The sequence below is a fragment of the Mchenga conophoros genome, linkage group LG1 (genome assembly GCF_057382185.1).
Source record: "Mchenga conophoros isolate Kocher_MC1m ecotype Shallow Benthic linkage group LG1, M_conophoros_male_GT1.1, whole genome shotgun sequence".
Lineage (NCBI taxonomy): Eukaryota > Metazoa > Chordata > Actinopteri > Cichliformes > Cichlidae > Mchenga > Mchenga conophoros.
In genome coordinates, this window is record NC_140526.1 from 35110763 (window position 1) to 35131082 (window position 20320).

Below are 20320 nucleotides of genomic sequence, written 5' to 3' on the forward strand. Positions count from 1 at the left end.
AACCACATGTGGCTCTTGTGTAATTCTGCAAAAGCTACAAAAATGGGATGCAAAAACAGAAACAGGACCCACCACTGCCACCCCCATCTCAAATTTTGCTTTTTATTCTTATTATAAGTGTTGCATTGAAACATCAGAATACAGTAAAGACTACTATGGACGCTACAGATGACCTGTTTAGGCCAGGTTGTTCATTTTGCTCTACTTCCTTTATTTACAGACCAATCACAATAAAGCACACAGTAAATGTTTATATTTAATACATACTGGATATCCGACAAGACTTATGAAACATGAAGTAGGACTATTTACCGTCCTTACTTTTAGTATGAATCAAGTAAACATTATGTTGTAGGTGAAAAATGTGAAAGGAGGCACTCATCGTCCAAGTTTCCCAGAATATATTTTTCCCCTCTTTCTTTTCATGTGGTTCATCATTCATATACAAAAACATGGTCTATCACAGGTGCTCAAATTTCATCTGTTATTACTGTTCTTGATCTGGCTCTTCCTCATCTTCCTCCTCTGCTTCTCAAATTGCTCCCACCTATTGACCTTCAGCTCACCCTCACTGGTGTATAATGGTCAACTGACATCATTAACAGCAAGAGTGAACAAAGTGTGCTTTGGAAATGACATCTGTGCTTTAGTTGTTTTTAACTTCTTTCTCACTGTTATTGTTTTAAAAAAAGTAAAAAAAAGGCCAAATAAATTCTGCAAATTATTTCTAACGTGGTGAAAACTGTTAAAGATTTTGCCAAAAGAGTGACTGATTCAATAAACTGGCTGTGGACACTGATAATGGGCTTCGGAGCATAGAAGAGAGTGTTTTAGTAGTTTAGAAAATCTGTAATTATCCTCTTCCAATAGGAGTGCTCCGACATTTGAAATAAACTTTATGCCATTTTTAGGGATAATGCAATGTGATTAAACATAAATACACAGAATTAAGCTGATTTCTCAATAGAAAGAAGAAAAACATCTATGCAAGATATTCAAAATCATAACAACTGAGCTTCTGTTTTTCTTTGTCACACACTTACCGGTTAACACAGTTACCATAGTTACCGTGGTTAAATTCCCAATTGCTAGGCGTTACCGTTTCGAATTTTAATCATCATTAAAACCATGTTTGACTGTCACGCTTCTAATAAGTCACGGTAATCGCTCTCCAAGCTCCACTGAAGTTAGCAGCAGTCTTCCAGATGCCACTACGCAGGCGCAGCTACAGAAAGACGCGAGTAGACAGAAGCACTGCAGGGAATTTTGTCAGTCTTTTCAACATTTTTAATGTATTTTTAACACCATCAGTGACTGTTGTGACTAATCAGTTTTAATCTACTGAGATTTTATGATTTTGGACTTGTATACAAGAATAAACATTATGTAGGGCTGCTCGATTATGGCAAAAATGATAATCATGATTATTTTCACTGAAATTGAGATCTCGATTATTTGATGATATTTATTTAACCCTTTAAGACCTACTATAGAACCAAGTCCGCCAGAGCTTATATTATATTTTTACATGCTGTAGTGCCATTTGTGCGAGCATTTCAAGTTGCTATACAACTGTTATAGCCCATATTTTAATAATATGTATGCATTAAGTCCATAGTAACTACATTAATTGCAAAAAAGTGCAATAAACTACAAAAAAATTGAAAATCGTTTTTTGTATTTTTTACATATATTTCTACTTGGAGAAATTTAAGAGGTTTATCCCTCAAAGCTTTAAATACAAAAAAGTTGCAAAAAATAGTTTACAACAACAGGAAATTTATTTTGATTGTCTTCATAGTTTTATTTTGGAGATACAGCAATTTTTATATACTGCAGGAAAAACGAAAAAACAATCCTATGATGCAAATTTGCAAAGAAAACAGCATGTGCATCAAAATAAACTATTTCCAGCAGTGCAATTCGAGTTCTAAGCTCCCAGAAACTATTCAGAAAGGTCAAACATGACCAGTATAGGCTTTCAAGGCCTACAAGTAAAAAACTACAATTTCCGCGAAAATGACGTCACTTCCGGTTTCGGCCAGGAAATGGCGGACATGCGACAGTCGGCTGACATCTGTTTCACTGTGGGAAGTGTTACGAACAGCTGATCGGATCGGCAAAGCGTGTTTCTGGAATATTATGTTTTTGTTCCTGCAAGCGCTTTTTATGCAAGGAAACCGAGACCGAGGACAAGCTGATGGCATAAGATGTAAGTACAACTCCTCTGGTTTCATATGCAAAACAAATTATTGCGCTAGCTTACACAGTTCAGGTTCTACAGGGATTTAAAAAATAGTTACACAAAACGGAGCATGCTGCTCTGACCGGCTTTAAAGGGTTAACAATGACATTCTCCAGCTCCACTGTGACCCTTAGTTGGATAAGCGGTTAAGAAGATGGATAAATAAATGGATGAACTTCACTTAGCAAGTTAGTCTAGCAAAGAATGAGCATGCCTGAAATCTGAAAACCACAGGTATCAATATGGTGCAATAGGCTTTGATTTGGGATCTGCTCCACACCAGCAAAGCTAATGACATCTGAGCTGTCCCCTTGTTTCCGTCTCAGCTGCCCATATATTTTATACCTGCTACCACCTGCTACCAAAGGATTAGCCTCTTCCTGTTTCTTAGTTGTTAATGGAGTTGTCCCATTAATCAATGGAGACCACCAGTGGAGTGGAGTTATCTAAAACCTCCAGGGTCAAAAGGAAAATGTGGAAATAGTCTGCAAATTAACCGAAACTTGTCAGCCTATCCATACATGATACAGAGGATCACGACTTGTATACTCAGTGATTCACTGACCAGCTGAAAGACGCATCTCATGTCCGCTTGACTCTAAAATATTTATTTTAATATTTGTTTTAACTGATTAAACGTGTATACTCAGTGCTAAAATGTTCCCATGTGACATCAAAATTAAAATAAGCAAATAGACTTTTCAGGATATCTTGCTTCAAGTGCTGGGGAAATCTGTAGGAAACAGGAAGAGGGCAGAGGTTTGCGGTACAGAACCACATTAAAGGGGAAACTGCAGGATTGAATTACTGTCTGAAAATTTTATGTCCGATTCTGGTACTACTAAAAAGATGTTTCCAATAATCAATTAGCTGTTAATTTGAAAAGGTATCAGCAATTTATATTAACCACTCAAGCAAAAGGCTAAAGCTCTGATTGGGTTCAGTTTCTCAAACATTAATTTGTCATTTCAAGAAAACATTTTTACCTTTTTTTTTTTTTTTTTTTTTTTAACATAATTTTTTTCTGTTGCAGCCCATAACGCTTTCCAAGAAGAAGAACCAACTGAAAACAACGTGATGTTTACACTGGTTTATTAGTGAGTATCATGCCGTTGGTCACAAAAGTTGTTTTGATTGTAAACTGAGCAGTGTGCGGTAGAACGACATAAGAAAAAAAATCATAGCAGCTGACAAATGATAATGCACTTCATTTTTTTTAGAATATAAAGAGAAATTTGATTACGTGTCGACTTTGCAAAAAGAAATGGAAAGCTCAGGCAAACAATGAAACTGGAGACAACAACAAGACTACTTTTTCACCACTCTCAAACTCCCTTTATCGCCCTTTCAGGAGAAACATCAACACACAATGCTCCCCATTTCCTCTGTCTATAACCTCTGCATCAGCTCCCCTCCCCCTGCTGTAAGAGTCGCACACAAACACACCGCTCACTCATCCACACTGCAATACCATTTCTCTGAGAGGAGCACTGAGCGCCTCTCTTATCTTCTGCGTTTCAGCTGTCTGCGTTAATTCAATAAACTTCAGAGGAACAAAATGAACACAGGAATAATGGAGAAAGGGGCGCTGGTGGTGGGGGGTGCACAACTGAGCAGAGAAGAGAGGCAAAGGTGGGAGACGAGAAAACGGGAAAAATCCAAGAGGGGGCAAAGCACAAACAGAACGTGCATTTATGAAATAGTTAAGAAAAAAAATGAAAACACACAAGTATATTAGTAAAAATATTCAAATCAGAATTGATTTTCAAGAATGGTGAAATGTGGCCTTATGCTTTGATGCTCCCCCCCCTACTTCATTTGTTCAGCTAGTGTGTGTCCTCCTTATCCCTCCCTTAATGGCTGAGTAGAGCACACAAAGCCTGCACTGGAATATCAGCGCTGGAGAAACCTTCCGGCACTGCGCTGAGAAATAAATTGCTTCTGCTAATGCCCCTTTCATTATGGCACAGCCCTTAATTGTGCTGCTGACAGTCTGCCTGGCTGCAGGGCTGATGGGAGAAAAGGCTGAGGAGACGGTCATGACGTGGTCCCCGGGGCCAAACACCAACCAGCAGACTGCGGGGAGAATAAAGTAGTGGAGCTGCGTGTTCACCTGGACAGACAACATGGGACCAAGTCTGTATTAAAAAGTGACTTTTAATATAACAAGATTATTCCAAAGACTAAGAGCAGAGCTGGTTTTAAGGTCTCATTTAGAATACATATGTATGTATTTAAAGCGCCAAGAATTTTTTAGGATTTATAGGATAGAGTTTGATCTCCGAAACAACTGTGGTACCAACCAGAACTATTAAAAACCACAGCCTAGCCATGCAGATCTGATTGGCTTCATACCCAGTTACCCAGTTATCTTACCCAGTTAAGAGCCATATATCATTTCCTTCCTTAAGAATTTTTGCAGCTTCGTTCAGTTGAAAAATACCATAACGCGCGCACGCACGCACGCACACACACACACACACACACATACACACACACACACACACACATTACATCACTTTTTAAAAACAACAGTCTTCCTCATTTTTCACAGAGAAATGTGTTATTTATCTCCCTTAAAAACAGTAGGATCCACTCACAGATTCACAAAAACCTCTGTGAAAAGAAAAGGAACATCTTCCATAAAAATCAACTTCCACAAAGTGTTACGAAAAGACATAAAACGACTATACAAATGAGTCATTGCTAAAGTCAAGCTAAACACTCTTTAAACTGCATAAACGGACGACTTGTCACATTGAGAAGCTGCAGGCTGAGCGTGCTTCATGTTAAAGATGACGTGACATTATCAAGCGATTGTGCCCTGCGATGCCAGGTCCAGCATGCAAGAATAGACCAAAATCTCAAAGACATCAAAAAGGAAAAAAAAAAAAAAAAAAGAAAGAAAGAAAAGGAGACCTGTCCAATGTCAACTGTCACTTAACCCTCACCACCACCATCCCGCCAGGCCCCAGCAGCAGGTCAGGGGTAGAGAGGGAACTTAATCAGAGGGTTCTCCTGTTACAAAAGCCCCTCCACTCCTGCTGGCAAGCAGTGGCAGGCCGACAGAAACAAAAGGCAACCGAACGCGACTAGCGCTTTGTTCTCAGGAGAGCTGTGACTGTGACTGCTGCTCCTCCACAAACTGTTTGCGGTTAAAACAGAAGAAGGGATGCCGAGGTCAGGGGTAAACATGAGGCTGGGAGCTCTTTATATGCCACTGACTCGTGAACACAGGCTACTGAGGCGTTTTCAATTCTGGGAAAGTCTGATTATGGCGAATCAATAGTCTCATAATGCGAGTGAATTGCTCTTCACTTTCTTATTATTCAGGCTGATGCATTCATTTTAGCCATTTGTTCTCAGTAGGGCCTGATGTATAATTTCAATAACAGTTTTTTTTTTAGTCTAGTCTACAGAGACTGCTAGGTCAAACTGACTGAATAGGGGAGATGGAGGACACCAACCTGTACAGCTACGTCCATCTCATTTTCACTTGTCACCATTCCTTGTTAGAGTAAAGTAGAAAGGGACCAGTGCATCAGAAAGATGACTGCACCACCCAAACATCTGACTCTCTTTGCTGTTTTTTCTAATCAATGAATAAATCGAAGGCGTGGGTAGAGATTAAAGAGATCTAAATCTGGGCTAGCATTGCCATTACAACCGATCTAAATCACAACCATGTGACCCAAATAAACAAAGGTGAAGAAGCAGCAGGGAAACCTCACACCAAGCGCCTCACATCAGACAAAACAAAATCTTGAACATATTTTAGTTCCTGACGGTGGATCATCATCTGTCATCTGGAGACACTTTTGGTTAAACCAGACAACCACAAGCAGGAACAGACTCTGGAAAGAGGTTTACCTTCAGGGTGTAGGTGAACTACAAACTAATAAAAAATAACAGCATTACAACAACAGCAGTGAAATAGTCACCAGTGAAAAGCAGACTGTGTAGCTGCTGCTTTAAGAAACACTACAATTAAACATATTTGGTCCAATAAGAGTTTTTTTTTACCCAAGCTGGCAGCCTTAGTTCAGCTCCAAGGTTATTATCGTTAACGAAAACTAACGAAATAACGAAAACTAGAAGTGAAAAAACATTTTCCGTTAACGGAAATAAAAATAAAAACAAAAAAGGAAAACTAACTAAAACTGTAATGAGTGTTCACAAAACTAACTAAAATTAACTGAATTTATAGCAAAAATGTGTTTATTTTTGGTAGATGTGTGTGTGTCATACAATAGTCAAGGGTGAAAATGAAGTTTAGTTTCCAGATTTTTTTCTTGCTGTCTCATTATGCCAGCAGGTGGCAGTACGTTAGTCGAGTCGTCTGTGTTACCGCTCCGTCCACGCGCAGAATCATGTCAGGAAAAGTCAGGAGAAAGCGCCAGAGTCCAATTTGGGATTACTTTGAACATGACTGTGTTTTGGATAAAGCAAGTGTGGAAAGAGACAAATTATGAGGGACATTTCTAAAGGGGAAAAAAATCCCACAAACCTTAAAGTGCACTTGAAAAGTTCACACAAGAAGGCTAACCTAGCTTACCTTGAGAAGGGAGCACACTCAACCCTCATCCCCAGAAAACAGAAGCTAACCCCAGGCAAGCTAGCGTGATGCATCACGAGACAACAGGACTGGGATATCGACATAACTGTGTGAGTCAATTGCCCTCAAAAAGTTTATCAATTCACTTGAACCAAAATTACGAACACCCGATGCTGCAAGAGTTAATAGTCTCATTGGGGCCAAGATATAAATTTTATAGTTGCCTGGTATCAGTGGTTGTTCATCTGCCTTTATTCATTTATTTATTTAAAGAACCCATAGGTGGGAATGTGAGTTGTCTGTCTCTGCGTGTTAGCCCTGCGACAGACAGGCAACCTGTCCAGGGTGCAGGGTATGGTAGCTGGAATAGCAACATACCCAAGGTTAAGCAGAAGAGCATGACTGATATGATGAAACTGGGATTTTGTTGCACTTAATTATTGCAAACACAACTAAAACTATAACTGAAACTAATCAAAACTAAACTGAAACTAAGGATTTTCAAGAAAATAAAAACTAAACTAAACTAGCAAACAATTGGTAAAAACTAATTAACTCATTCACTGCCATTGACGTCTATAGACGTCAATTGAAAAACTTACGTTGACTGCCATTGACGTCTATAGACGTCAATTACGTTTTTCAATGGGAGGGGCTAGAATACAACCTCGGGCAGCTTGTCAGTGAAAACTGAAGCCCACCAGCAGTAAAAGTAGACCTGCAAGGAGGTGCAGGGTTTGCGCACGTAAGGGATTGCGCAGTGAGACAAAAATGTGGTGCAAGTCTCGTTGTGTGCCCTTGCATCCCGGAGAGTGTTATAATGATTACCACACAAAAGTGAATTATTCATTGTGAATAAATGTTTCACTATGTACACTTTATTTTTTCATATATTTGTAAATAAATTGTTTTGATAAAACATAACCTTTCTCAGTGTTATTTCTGTTTTATAGAAGTGAAAAACTATTTTATATGTTAGAGGTGTCACAAAGCAAGAAATATTAGTGTCAAAGGCACTTTTCTGCTTGAAATGTATTTTTCACAAAAAGCTCGTTTTCTCCCTTTTTTTGGTCAAAACAGGCATTTTTGGTGGAACCCACCTCTCTTCTACAGCTGATTACTAAAGAATGGAAAATGGTAGAAACAAGCTTTTCTTTTTGGATGAAAGAAGAGAGTCTGTTCTTCATTTTGGTAGGTTCAGCGTTTATATGATCATAACACACAGTTTTCTGTGGCTCTTCAAAAATGAGTAAAAATGCTCAAAAACCCTGGCAGTGAGGAGTTACCTGATTTGAAAATGGCTGGCAGTGAATGAGTTAAAACTGATATAAAATTGAAAATCTGAAGTCAAAACTAAATAAAAAATAAAAACTAATGAAAATTGCAAAACTATTAAAACCCTGTTCAGCTCACACTGTTTTCTTAATTATTTCAGTTAAAATACAATTAATGCAAATCAATATGAAGACCACAGAATCTACCTTTAATCCAAGGAATATGAGTATTTGTGATTCGTGTTTAAAACAAACAAAACCCTGAATATTGACCAGAACACTTGCAAGTGTATTTTAGGAGTAATTATTTCTAAACAGAGCAGCCTTATTAATACCAATTTATTTATCCAGTGTATGGGAAAAAAATTAAGGGGTGGGGCATCTGTCTTCATAGCCTTTATTGTGTTGCTTAGCTAAATAGATTACGACTATCCATGCTCTGTGACGTAATAGAGAGTTGAGAGTAGAAAAAAAAACCCTGAAACTGAGCAGCAGGTTATTTGTACATAAGATGACTGCATAATGCATTTAATGTGAAAATTCACCACTGCAACAACATACGGCAAAGGATGGAAAAGCATATTAGGTCTCCTTAACAACTATACCGTGCCACCCAACACTTAAAACATCCACCGTACCTACAGCTAGGGATGGGTATCGAAAACCGGTTCTTGTTGAGAACCGGTTCCCACTGTTTCAATTCCTTGGAATTGTTTGCCATTTTTGCAAACGATTCCCTTATTGATTCCAGTCGCCCCGAATGACGTCACCATGTTGCGGAGCGTCGCTTACCTGGCAGGAAACATGGCGGTTCAAACACTCAAAAGTTTGATTATACTTTACGAGAACGGATGACAACAGGGCAACTTGCAATACTTCCAAAGTAGATATTTCATTTAAGGGAGGAAACACTACGAATATGCAAAAGCATTTGCTCACAAAACACGCGATGACCTTAAATGAATGTCGTGTTTTTAATTCCGCTCCGGACTCGTGAATCTCAACCCAACAGCAGCGGTAACGTTTGCACGTCCTCTCCCGTTAATGCGGCAGGTAAATAATCAACAACAGTGCATATTATGTTAGCGCGATCTGCCTTATTACAAAACCTGCCATTACTGTGCATTTAGGTGACCATGATGAGACAGACAGAGTCTGGCTGGCTCAGATGCTGGCAGTTGTCGCTGCAGTCTACCGGTAGAGTCTCTTTTCAGGCCAGGATAGACGAATGTCACCGAGTGACTAAGTTTGTGGTAAAAGGCTTGGTGCAAGCAGATGCCCCCGATTTTCAGTAAGTGAATGTGTTTAATTGTAGGCAGGGACATTACTGGATATTCTTGTGTATTTGCTACAGAATAATTTATGTTGTACTTTGTTATTGCTACAGAAGAATATTTATTTTATTATTTTACATTTACAATTTTTTTTCCTGGGGACCCTGTGACACCCCATTTAAGAGCCGTAGGCTCTCTTAAGGATCTCTTAAGATCTCACTGTTGGGTTTGTAAGGCCATGTTACTCCTAAATTATCTTGTTCAAAGAGAAGATATAAAACAAAGTTCTAAGCTAATCGACCTTAGTGTTCTCCTTTTTTAAAAAAGAATCGATAAGAGAATCAATAAAGAATCGAATCGTTAAACAGAATCGAAAATGGAATCTGAATCGTGAAAATCTTATCAATACCCATCCCTACCTACAGCTGAACTAAAGTGTGCTGTATATACATTTTTGATACGTTTTGCATATCTATATACATATATACTGTCAAATCTTTATGTACATAATCAAATATAGTAAACAGTTATCCATTCCAACATTTTTGCAAGCTGCAGCCTGACTATAATATTAGGTTAATGTGCTGGTATGGTGGTGACACTACAGAGCCTTGTTGTTCTAAATGGCTGGTTCGTCTCAAGAACTCAAACAAACATGAATCAAAAGCAGAAACATTCTGTTTTCTCCTGTTTTTACTTTTGGTCTGCAATGACCAACTGAAGCTCTGAGGAGAAGGTGTTTGTTGTGCTGTGCTCACTGACAAATCAGACAAAAGGAGGGAGCTTTAAAACTTTTCTATTTACAAATCACACATTTATTCAACAATTATATCACCAATTATGTGAGCCTTTTCATCTTCAAAGCAACCCCCCTGCTGAAGGGTTCGCGTAAACAAGGTTTAACTTGTTTATCCACAATGTGATCGAAGAAAAGCAGGATCTCCTGGATGGAGACACAGTCCATTTCATGTTAAAAGTGGAGTCACATGGGTGGAAAAGCTACTATTACTGACTCGGAGATGGAAACGTCCTGTTGAATTATCATCCTGCCACCTCGAAAGGATTCTTCTGTCACGTGACTCTACATACTGAGCAACCTCCCTCTTTGCAATGAGCCAACTCAGACTGACAAAAAAAAGCTGAATTTCACCAAACGCAAACACTACAGCATTGGCTCAGAAACGGGTACTGTGCACAAATCCAGTTCCAAAATCCATTTCCTCTGCTGCTTTTACAGCTCTCCTCTAACAGACTAGAAAAAGGAAATATGGCACATAAAAAAATCCTTCAGGAGTTCATTAATAAAACCAGGACTGTGCTGAAAATGAAAGTGTCAAAGCCGTGCGTGTGCTTCTCTTGGCGTTTCCTCACCAGCTCGTGTCAGAATATCCACGTGTATTGATGCACCGGTAAATGATTCATACTTACAATCTCCTCAATTATTCACAGGGCAGGAATAATTAACGAGGCACGTGGAGAAGAAGGACTTTGTTAAATGTGGAAGATTTTTTCACATGTAGAGGGGTCGGGGGAAATTCCATTTTTGTGCATTGCAGTCAATGTAATGAGCTCAGGTGTCTCCAGTAACTGATTTTAACAGACAGTAAACAGTAATAAAGCACCAGCATCACAAGGGAAAAGAAAACATTTTAAGACTCTCAACCTCACCATCGTTTGAGGGTGGAGCATCTCTGTATTCACCAGTGATTTTTGGGTGTGAAGCTGTACCGGTTGGCTATATTCTTTTTTTTTAATTTTGGCTTTCTCAAAATTTTGAAAAACACTTCAAAATCCTGCCACATTTTACAACATACACATAGATGGATGCAATTCTTATTTTCCTTAATTTAGGAAAAGCTTTTCATTTATCAGATTAAAAGTATAATTTTTTCTGGTAGTATCGACATAGGTAATTTCCACTGCTTTGTATTAAGATGAAATGGAATAAATATAAGTACACGAGGAATTACAAAGCAATATAAAAATCTTTTCTCTCCATTGCTTAAATGTTCTGGACGGCAACAAGATTTGTTTTTTCCAATCTCTCTCACTCTCTCTCTCACACACACACACACACACACACACACACACACACACACACACACACACCACTTTAAATCCTAATAAATGCTAAAAATTATAACATGTAAGAATAAATTCCAGGCTGCTCCTAATGCTTCTATTTGATTATTTATTTAGGTGCATCAGCTGATAACAATACATTTTTAAAAATTATCCAGCTGTAATGAGGAAAGTCAAGTTTATATCTGCCACTTAATAACCATGGGATAGCAAGGGAAATGATTTGCTTGTTTTACTTGTTCTTGTGACAAAAGTTAAAACTGAACACTTTAAACCTGAAACACAAAGAAAAGCTGAGGGGTACAACGGGCTCACTGTGAAAATAAAAAGAGAGGAAAAGGCAAAAACACCATTGTCCATATTCACAGAGGTTTTAAAAATGCTCCGACTGCTCTTAACTCAGCAGAGTCCCTTTTCAGGTGCCATTAAAAAACTCAGAGTGAGGAATGGACAAGAACTTTGCAGCGTAGGTTCTTCTCCCTGAGGCACTGCCATTGGGCCTTCATTAAAAATCCCAGCATGATTCTTGTTAGTGATGCTGAATCCATGCAGGGAAACTCGTTCCGTAATGACAAACATGATTTAACGGGGCTTACAGGTTGGGTCTGAAAGAAGATATCACAAGTCAAGGAATAAAATTCGAGATTTAAATCGGCTATTCCTCAAGAATGGATAAATAATGTTGTTCAATCCGATTATATCTTTAATGACACAAAAACGTCTCCCATCACCGACCCTGGTGGTGATTGAGAAAGCTTTCTCCGCTGACACTGTTTTGCTGGCTTGCATGGCACGCACATCCAGTGGGAATTAAATAAATTAACACTCCAAAGGCGTTAATGGCGTAATGCAGTTAAATCATCGAGCGAGAAATGCCAACGCATCTGCGATCAAGATCAACCACCAACAACATCATCTCTGCCCAATCTAATCCGGTGCACTTGATTAACTCCTCGTTATTGCAGGCCTGGATCGCGTTTCTCCCTCCAGTGTTTTATGCTGGGTGTTTTTTTTTTCCATGTCTCACCTGCACACTCCACTGCTTAAAATGTGATTACGAAATCTTAGGTTTAGGAATAAAAGTAAGCAAAGGTAAGGATTTTTTGTTGGGCACTTTTTACATTTTTGACAATTTCATGTTATTAATAATAACAATAAAAAAACACTATCAACATGTAACTGATTGGAAAAATGATCATTTCTTGCAGTACAACTAGGATTTAATTCCCCTTTGAACCTGAAGAAATTAAAGGTTAAGAGCAATCCAGTTCAGCTGTCTATGTCAAAATGTTAAGAGATATGACTTGCCACCAACCTTCCCCCCAAGTCCAGTAACATCATTTAAAGTCTTATTAAATCCTGAAATGTAAATGTTTTTCAAGAGCTTTTCAGGAGTCCTTTTAGTTTCAGCTCTGCCTGTCTGTCTGTATGTGCCTGTGTGTCAGGCCTTCCCACAGTCTTGCCCAGATCCTGCCCAAATTGGATACGAAGTCATTAGTGTCCCAACTCGAAGCATATGTTCCAAGTTGCTGAGCATTTCATTTCACAAGACGATGACGAGGGGGCTGAGGAGAGGGAGTTAAAAGGAGAAAAAAAAAAGAAAAGAAAAAAAAGAAACACAGTCGGCACAGAAAAATAAACCAGACGCAAACTGGGCCAGACTGAGCCTGTCGCTCACTCACACAGAGGCAGGGGCGTCCCATGCTCCGAAGAAAGTCCACTTTGACTTCGGGGTCCCGTTCCACAGCATCAGCTTATGAGCGCCACTGTGTGCGTGCGTGACTTTCTACGTGCTCTACATTCATGTTTTCATATGCGGGTCAGGGAATGATACCTTCCACGCCACACAAAAGGCACTGCTGTACTCCATCTGAGAAATCTAAATATTCTGTCTAGGACGGGAGGGGAAAAAAACATTAGAGCGAGGATTATATTTCAAAAGGCGGGCAACCCCCCACCCCCAGCCTCCACCCCTCTCTCTGCTTGCAGAGAAGCAACAACTTTATTTATGTCCAAATACTGCAGATGCAGTGAGAGAACGGCGAGCAAGTCGGATTATTATCTCCCAAATCTAAACAAACCTTTACTTTCCTCGAACAGAGCTCGTATTCTATAAGCACTTAAACATAGCAGGGAAGGGGGTGGGGGGATGGGCTCGGAGGATTGTGTGTGTGTGCGTGAGCGCGTGTAATCTCAGGGTTCCCAGACCGAGTTTAAGAATGACAGGGTAAAACACTGCAGGCTCTGTGGAAGCCAGGAAACAGCCTAATGTATTTATCCAAACACATATCTGCTGAGAGGCCCCATGGCTTTAACACATCCCCTTCTACACGGACTCACCTCCAAAAAGAATCACACTGAAAACTGGACTTAAAACACCCCCCCCAAAAAAGAAAACAACCCCACAATGAGCAAAAAATACAACAAAAACAACAACAAAAAAACCTGATTACAGTGATTATAGGAATAAATACTGAGATTACATTCTCAAAGTTTTCAACCACTGTATTATTACATTTTTTCCACTCTGTTCCTCTTGCACTGAACTGAAACTCCTACCGTAGACCCTCTTTCACAAAATAACACCAAAAATACACCTTATAACGACTTTCTTACAGCCGCATCTGTTCTCGTTTGTCATCGTCTGGAATAAAAGTAAAACAGTCTCCAGGTGACGAATGAAGATGATGAACCACTTTTGGAAAATGTTTTTAAGTTTCCCTGTAAACATCAGGAAGATCCATCCTTTTCCTACTTTGCTTTCTTCCCCTCCTCCTCTTTCCATTTTCTTCCAAAAATGTTTTTTGTAAGGCTTTCACAACTCAACTTATGCACAACTGCTGCAGCACTGCAAATAAAAAGGCAGGGAGAAACCATAGTAAGACTTCCCAGGGAACCAAAAACAAACCCTGTCAATTCAAGAAGCATAAAAATAATAAATCCAAAAATAAACCATGGTATTTCAGAAAAAATGTTACCTCAGAGAGGATGTGTTTGTTTTTCTTTGGTTTTTTTAAATTTTTATAAAGACAGAAAAAATATTGTGTGGATGTTCTATTATTTGCCTTTTCAAAGACTGCGGAAGCCTCACCAAACATCAAACCAGACTCTGTTCTGGTGAATCCTGTGCTGCTCGACATGTGTTAACCCAGACTCACGACGGCGCATTTGTTCTGATTTTTAATGTTGTCTTTGCGATCCATTAAAACAGGACTGATGTAACGCAAGCTGATAGGTGAGGTCGCCTCCCTTTTCACCACACTCGGAAGCACGGGCACTTGCTGTACTTGGCAGCCCCACTTGCAGCTGAGGAATCCCAAATCAACACAGTGGCACAATTGTGAGAACACTGCCAACACCAAGAGGAAGGCAAAACTCCATTGAGCTGTTTACAATACTCCATCTCCCAAAAATAATCCTGCTTACATGAATGTGATTATTATGCACACACACACACACACACACACACACACACACACACACACACACACACACACAGAGAGAGGATTGTGGGACTCTGAGTGTTTCAGGCAAATGATATTTAAAAAAAAAAAAAAAAAACAAAAAAAAACTTGTCTGCCAGATGTTGCTGCTCCCTAAAGTGAATCAGTGCAGCTGTTTGTTGAAGATCTTGGACTGACTAAAAACATCTCCTTTATGATTGTTTACATATCTGCATTATCTCAGCCTCTCACACTTCACATACAAAATTAATTAATTAATTTAAAAAAAACTCCAGTCCTACATGACAATCTCAACAGCTGCCATCTCGGTTCAGCCCGGTGCCACCACCACATCTGCAGCCCAAAGCAAAGACTTCTCCCGGCCTCTTATTTGGCTTCATACACACCAAGGTGACGTGGTTACTCCACTTAATACGTTGATTTGCCGATTTTTCAGCTTCACCTTTGATTTCAGTGTGATCTAAGAACGCTGTAACTGCGCAACAAGATCGAACATGTGTGCACAAATCTGTAATCGTGGCTCTGCAGCTCTCTGGAACAGCGTCTCAGCGATCTCTAAGATGTGATTTTGAAGGGATTGAATGGATTCTCACAAGTCAATCATATGTTGTTGTTTTTTTTTGTTTTTTTTTTTTACCATAACATTGCCTAAACTGACAATTTTATAATTACCATTTTCTGTGCTAACAAGGAAAGCTGGGAGGGGAAAAAAGCCATGAGCTTTGCTGTGATTTTACCCCCAACAACGTAATTATATGTGAGGACTTGGGAACGGCACATTTGTACAGACCTCACTGTGAAAGCTGTCTACAACAAAGATTAGAATGCTTTGGTTAGCGCTCTTATGTTTTGGCGTGGGCTGGATTTTCTCACATTATTGTACATTTTGGTGTTTTGACTTTCAAAAATTCAAAGCAGCGTCACCATCGACACTGCTCTACAATGTTTATTTCGGGCATAAATTGCATTTATCCCTGTGTGTTCCGCTCACGATGTAGAAAAAAGAAAATAAATTGATGGGCTGTGCTTTTCCCCATAAATAAATGCACACGTAAAGGCAAAAAAATGAAAAAGAAAACAGGAGAAAAGAAAGAAATGACAAACAACTCCATTACAGCGATGATGGAAACTACAAACAGGCTCTTCAATCTCTTCCTGGCCCTGCTGCAGGTTAACTTCACAACATACACAGAGAATAAATGTCACGAGCACGCAGTGTACACAAAACCAGCAGTCAACAACCTTTTGGAAAAATCTCACAACTGCTCTAATTGGAAGAAGACACAAAGTGAGCTGCAGCTCTGTTAATATCTGGTCACAGCTAAAACACAGCGTTGTAAAGTGTGTTTGTGTGTGAGGGTGTGTGTCGAGGGTTGATGGGTCACAGCGCTCTGACCCACTAATGAGAGGAGCAGCATAACCACATCAGACAAGAGCAACACTAAGTAACTGGTCTAATAAATAACTAAGGAGAGCGCCTTAATGCAGACAAAGCATCCACATACCGCAATGACAACATGGCACAAATGATAACCGTCTCACAGCGAGACCGCAGCACACACCGGTGAGCAGTACGCACCAACAGCACACGCAAGAAGGATTACAAAAATAAATAAATAAAACAACACCACAAGTTAGAAAAACCAGCGCAAGTATGTGTGATGCACAGAATCAGTGTTAGTCTGCAGATGCTGCGCTTTTGTTCAGTGCTTCACTGCCGCTAAAACTTTTATTCACAAAGAATGATTTGTACTGCGTTACATCACGCACCACCATACACTCAGTGAACAACAGAGACTGCATTAAACCTGCTGGCTTCCTGTATTGTTCTTAAAGCGTATGCATGATTCTGAAATTAGTTTAAAATGTCACAGAAAGTGCAGGTTTATAAATGACACTGCTGCAATGTGTCATTTATATATTCTATTCTATTCTATTCTATTCTATTCTATTTAAATGTTCCTCGTGACCAACTCAGTTTGGAATAAAGATCACAAATAAAATTCATTTGGAGAGAGAGAAAATATTTCTTTCTGATTTAACTTTGCCAGCTCATAACAACTGTGTGTGTGTATTTGTGTGCGTGTGTGAGCGTGAACTTACATGTGGACGTGTGGGGGCTGGAAGCGGCTCTGGTTGATGTTGTAGTGCGTGAAGGCCTGTGTGGGGTTGGAGCTGTACTCGTCCACAGTGATGGTCACTTTGCCATGAGCCATCCTTCCACAGTTTGGACATGAGATGCTGTTCGTTCACCGAGATTCAGCAGCGAGCCGTGCGGCGGTCATCCTTCAGAGCTGCTCTCCAGAAGCCCAGGAAGCCTCCCTGCAGCAGCAGCAGCAACCCAGCCGACTGACTCGACCACGACACACTGCTCTCTGCACCGACAGGAGACACACACACCAGCTGTTTTAAAAAGACGTGCACTTTCTTCTGAATACACTCACGAGTAAGGGCTTCACATAAGAAAATAAAAAAAATATCGCAGGTTAGACTTATACATTTTAAAGTGAATGTAAATGCAAAGACTAAAGATAAAGCACGCATGCATGCAGTGACGGCATGTACAGTCTTATTCAGCTTCAGAGAACAGAAACCACCTGAAATTTGCTAGGAAAAAAATCCTCAAACAGCTCATCAAACACATCCTCATAAAAGCCTCAATAGAAAAATACAATGAGGCAATTTAAACACAATTAGCAGATGTACTCTACCTTTAAAAGCAGCAAGGGAATTTTTTAAGAGTGAAGTTTACAAAAAACTCTTCTCTGACTTTTTAAGCAACAATTTCTACTCTGGAAAGCACTTTATTAGCTTCAATGAAAACATATTTAAATGTAAAAAAATTAAATTTACATAAAAAATTTCAATCACTACAAGCAAATTAAAAAACAACAACAAAAAAACAAAAACAAAAAGAAAGGCTGCAGGCAGAATGTCTGCTGGTGAGGAATTGCTGCAATTGCTTCTATAAAATGAGAAATTCTTCACAATGCATGCATGCATCAAAGAGGTCTCCTTCCCCACTGACTGTAAGCCAAGCACAAAAACATATCCATGCTCCAATTTTGAAAGGATCCAGTAGCAATTAATGAGATGCTATGGCATCTCTGCTCCACTGTACAACAAAGACTTAAAAAAGAAAATGCTGCTATGATGCATCCCTGGAGCTCACTCACCAGATCCGCTGTGAGTCTCCTTGCACCCTGAGCCTCCCTCCTGTCTGACCTCCCTAACTGATAGTAGAGTGGCCACTGTGGGCTTTGACAGCCGTTTTATACCAGACCTCCTGATGCAGCCATGAGCAAGAGAAGAAAAGAAAAGAAAGAGGGAGAAAAAAATGCCCTCAATTTAACAAGTCTGTCATATCTTTTGGAGGGAAATCAACAAAGCTCGAGAGTTCACATGATGGTTAAATCCTTGGATGGAGAAGTGAGATAAAAACAAAGAAAGCGGCTGCTGGATAAACAAGACTCCAATTTAAACTTTGTTTTGTTTGTTTGTTTTTTAAAGAAAATGTCCTATTTTCACTAAAGCATTGATTTATGTTTTCTGGGTCGGCTGCATCCTGCTTCCTATTATGCACGTTATAAATTTAAGTCAAAAAGATATATGCCAGCCGAGAAAAAGCTGGTTAAACTAGACTTTTAAAATAAAATAAATAAATAAAAATTAAAAATGCATGAGCAAAATCTAAGCAGCTCCACTGCACACTCAACTCTTTACATTTCAAAGTGTGGAAAAAAAGAGTCACATTAAAATCCTTGTTACACATGAAACAAGTGTATTGATCTTCCTGGGCCTTAAATTTTAAAAAAGAAAAGAAAATGCACTTCTGTACAAAACTGCCCTATCGGATGTCCTGCACTTCACCTCCTCTGCAATCATTAAAAAATCTGAACCTAGTACTGCTTCTGCTGCAGTTACTCGGAAAATGTGCTTTTTCTCTGCAAATGTAGGCCGAAAATCTGTGTGCAGCATGCTCCACAGTCTTCTGATTTTGTGTGTGTGTGTGTGTGTTTCTATGTGTGTGTTGGGCTGCCGAAACTCGCCTGTCTGTCTCTACCTTATGGCTACAGTAGTAGCAACTAGCACTCTAGCTTAGCCTGCTAAACCTGCCCTGGCAATAGATTTTTTTATTATTATTATGCACGCTGTAGCTTCGCGTTGAGCTGCTTTTCTGTAACGTCGGTGCGCGCACACATGGTCGGTGCAGTCCTCGGATATGTAGCGCGCTCGTACGCCAGCATATAGCTAACTTCAGGAGTAGAAATCACTCCGGTAAGCAGAGGAGGGGTTGAAGGCGAATAAATTGACCCTTTCTGATCACACGCTCACACAACGATGCGTTCTATGCGCCGCTCGCTATTAACACCGCCGCTTGCAGGAACGTACACAAAAAGAAAGGTCCGTGCAATCCTGAACTCTGCTTCTGAGATACTAAAAGCACCCAAAGGTGGTCAGTGTCACAACACCGTCGCGCTAACCTCTGGCTCTTCCTCGTAAATGACAAGCCACCTTATAACCGACAGCTTTGTGTCAGGGGTTGCTTTTTTCCCCCTCCTAGTCTCCTCTCTTTCCCCCCTTATTCCCTTCCCTTTTCGGTTCTCAAAGAAAAGCGGAAAGGTTGTTCTACCTTCGTCGTGTGGGTTTTTTTTGTGCGTGTTTTTTGTGGCCGGAGAAAATAGTGTCGGGTCGGGGTCGCCCTCTACGCAGCGGCGGCGGAGGAGGCGGCGGCAGCGGCGGCGGAGAGACGTGGGTCCATGCGGCAGCAGCAGCAGTAGAGCGGGCAGGTTCGTACACGACCGTCCGGGGGTTGCGGCAGATAGGGCAGAACCTTCGACCCGACGGGACCTCTGCTGGCTCCTGTGGAAAGAAACCAGACAAGAAGAGAGCGGAGGGGGTAAAAGCCAGAGAGAAGGACGAGAGACACTGACAGACAAGAGAGAGAGAGAGATAGAGAGAGCGCGAGAACAGCTTGGGTCTGACGGAGGGGGAGCCGGAGTGCAGTGAGTCGAAGCTGCCACTGGGGTCAGAGAGCAGGAGCAAGCACAACCCCCCGCCACCTCCCGTGCGCGTGCCCTTACCGGCGGGCACACGCAAGAGGCAGGAGAAGTGAAGGGGAGGGCGGGGAAGGAGGAGGGTGCTCGCGCAGTCCCGCTCTATGCTGCATTCACTTACTTTCGGAAATGGCAAGTCTTGTCAAATGAATGAAATGAGTAAAGATGATTAGACAGGATGAGTATTTTTTTGTGTGTGGTAACAACAACGTTGCTTTGGAATAAATAATACTTTATTAAACCACAATGTATATTTACATAATTATTATTTTAAGCCCATGTTTCTAAACTGCCAGCTAATTTACAAACTATATAAGTATTTATAGAGCCTAGACTGCAAAAATGTGATATGTTGTAATATTCAATTGA

The 20320-nt window shown here is 40.2% G+C and overlaps 1 protein-coding gene across 2 annotated transcripts in view; it reads right to left on the reverse strand.

Moving 5' to 3' along the window:
- The window catches only part of mpped2a (metallophosphoesterase domain containing 2a), an 80833-nt gene extending 60839 nt beyond the window's left edge, over positions 1 to 19994 (reverse strand). The window contains exons 1-3 of one of the 2 annotated variants that reach the window (XM_085276139.1): positions 19528 to 19994; positions 18071 to 18180; positions 16998 to 17269 (exon numbers count right to left, since the gene is read on the reverse strand). In XM_085276139.1, the coding sequence (XP_085132265.1) occupies positions 16998 to 17110 (113 nt within the window). In that variant the 5' untranslated portion in view covers positions 17111 to 17269; positions 18071 to 18180; positions 19528 to 19994. The remainder of the gene's footprint in view (positions 1 to 16997; positions 17270 to 18070; positions 18181 to 19527) is intronic. The other variant, XM_085276129.1, reaches the window with a different exon arrangement.
- Positions 19995 to 20320: the final 326 nt, after the last annotated feature.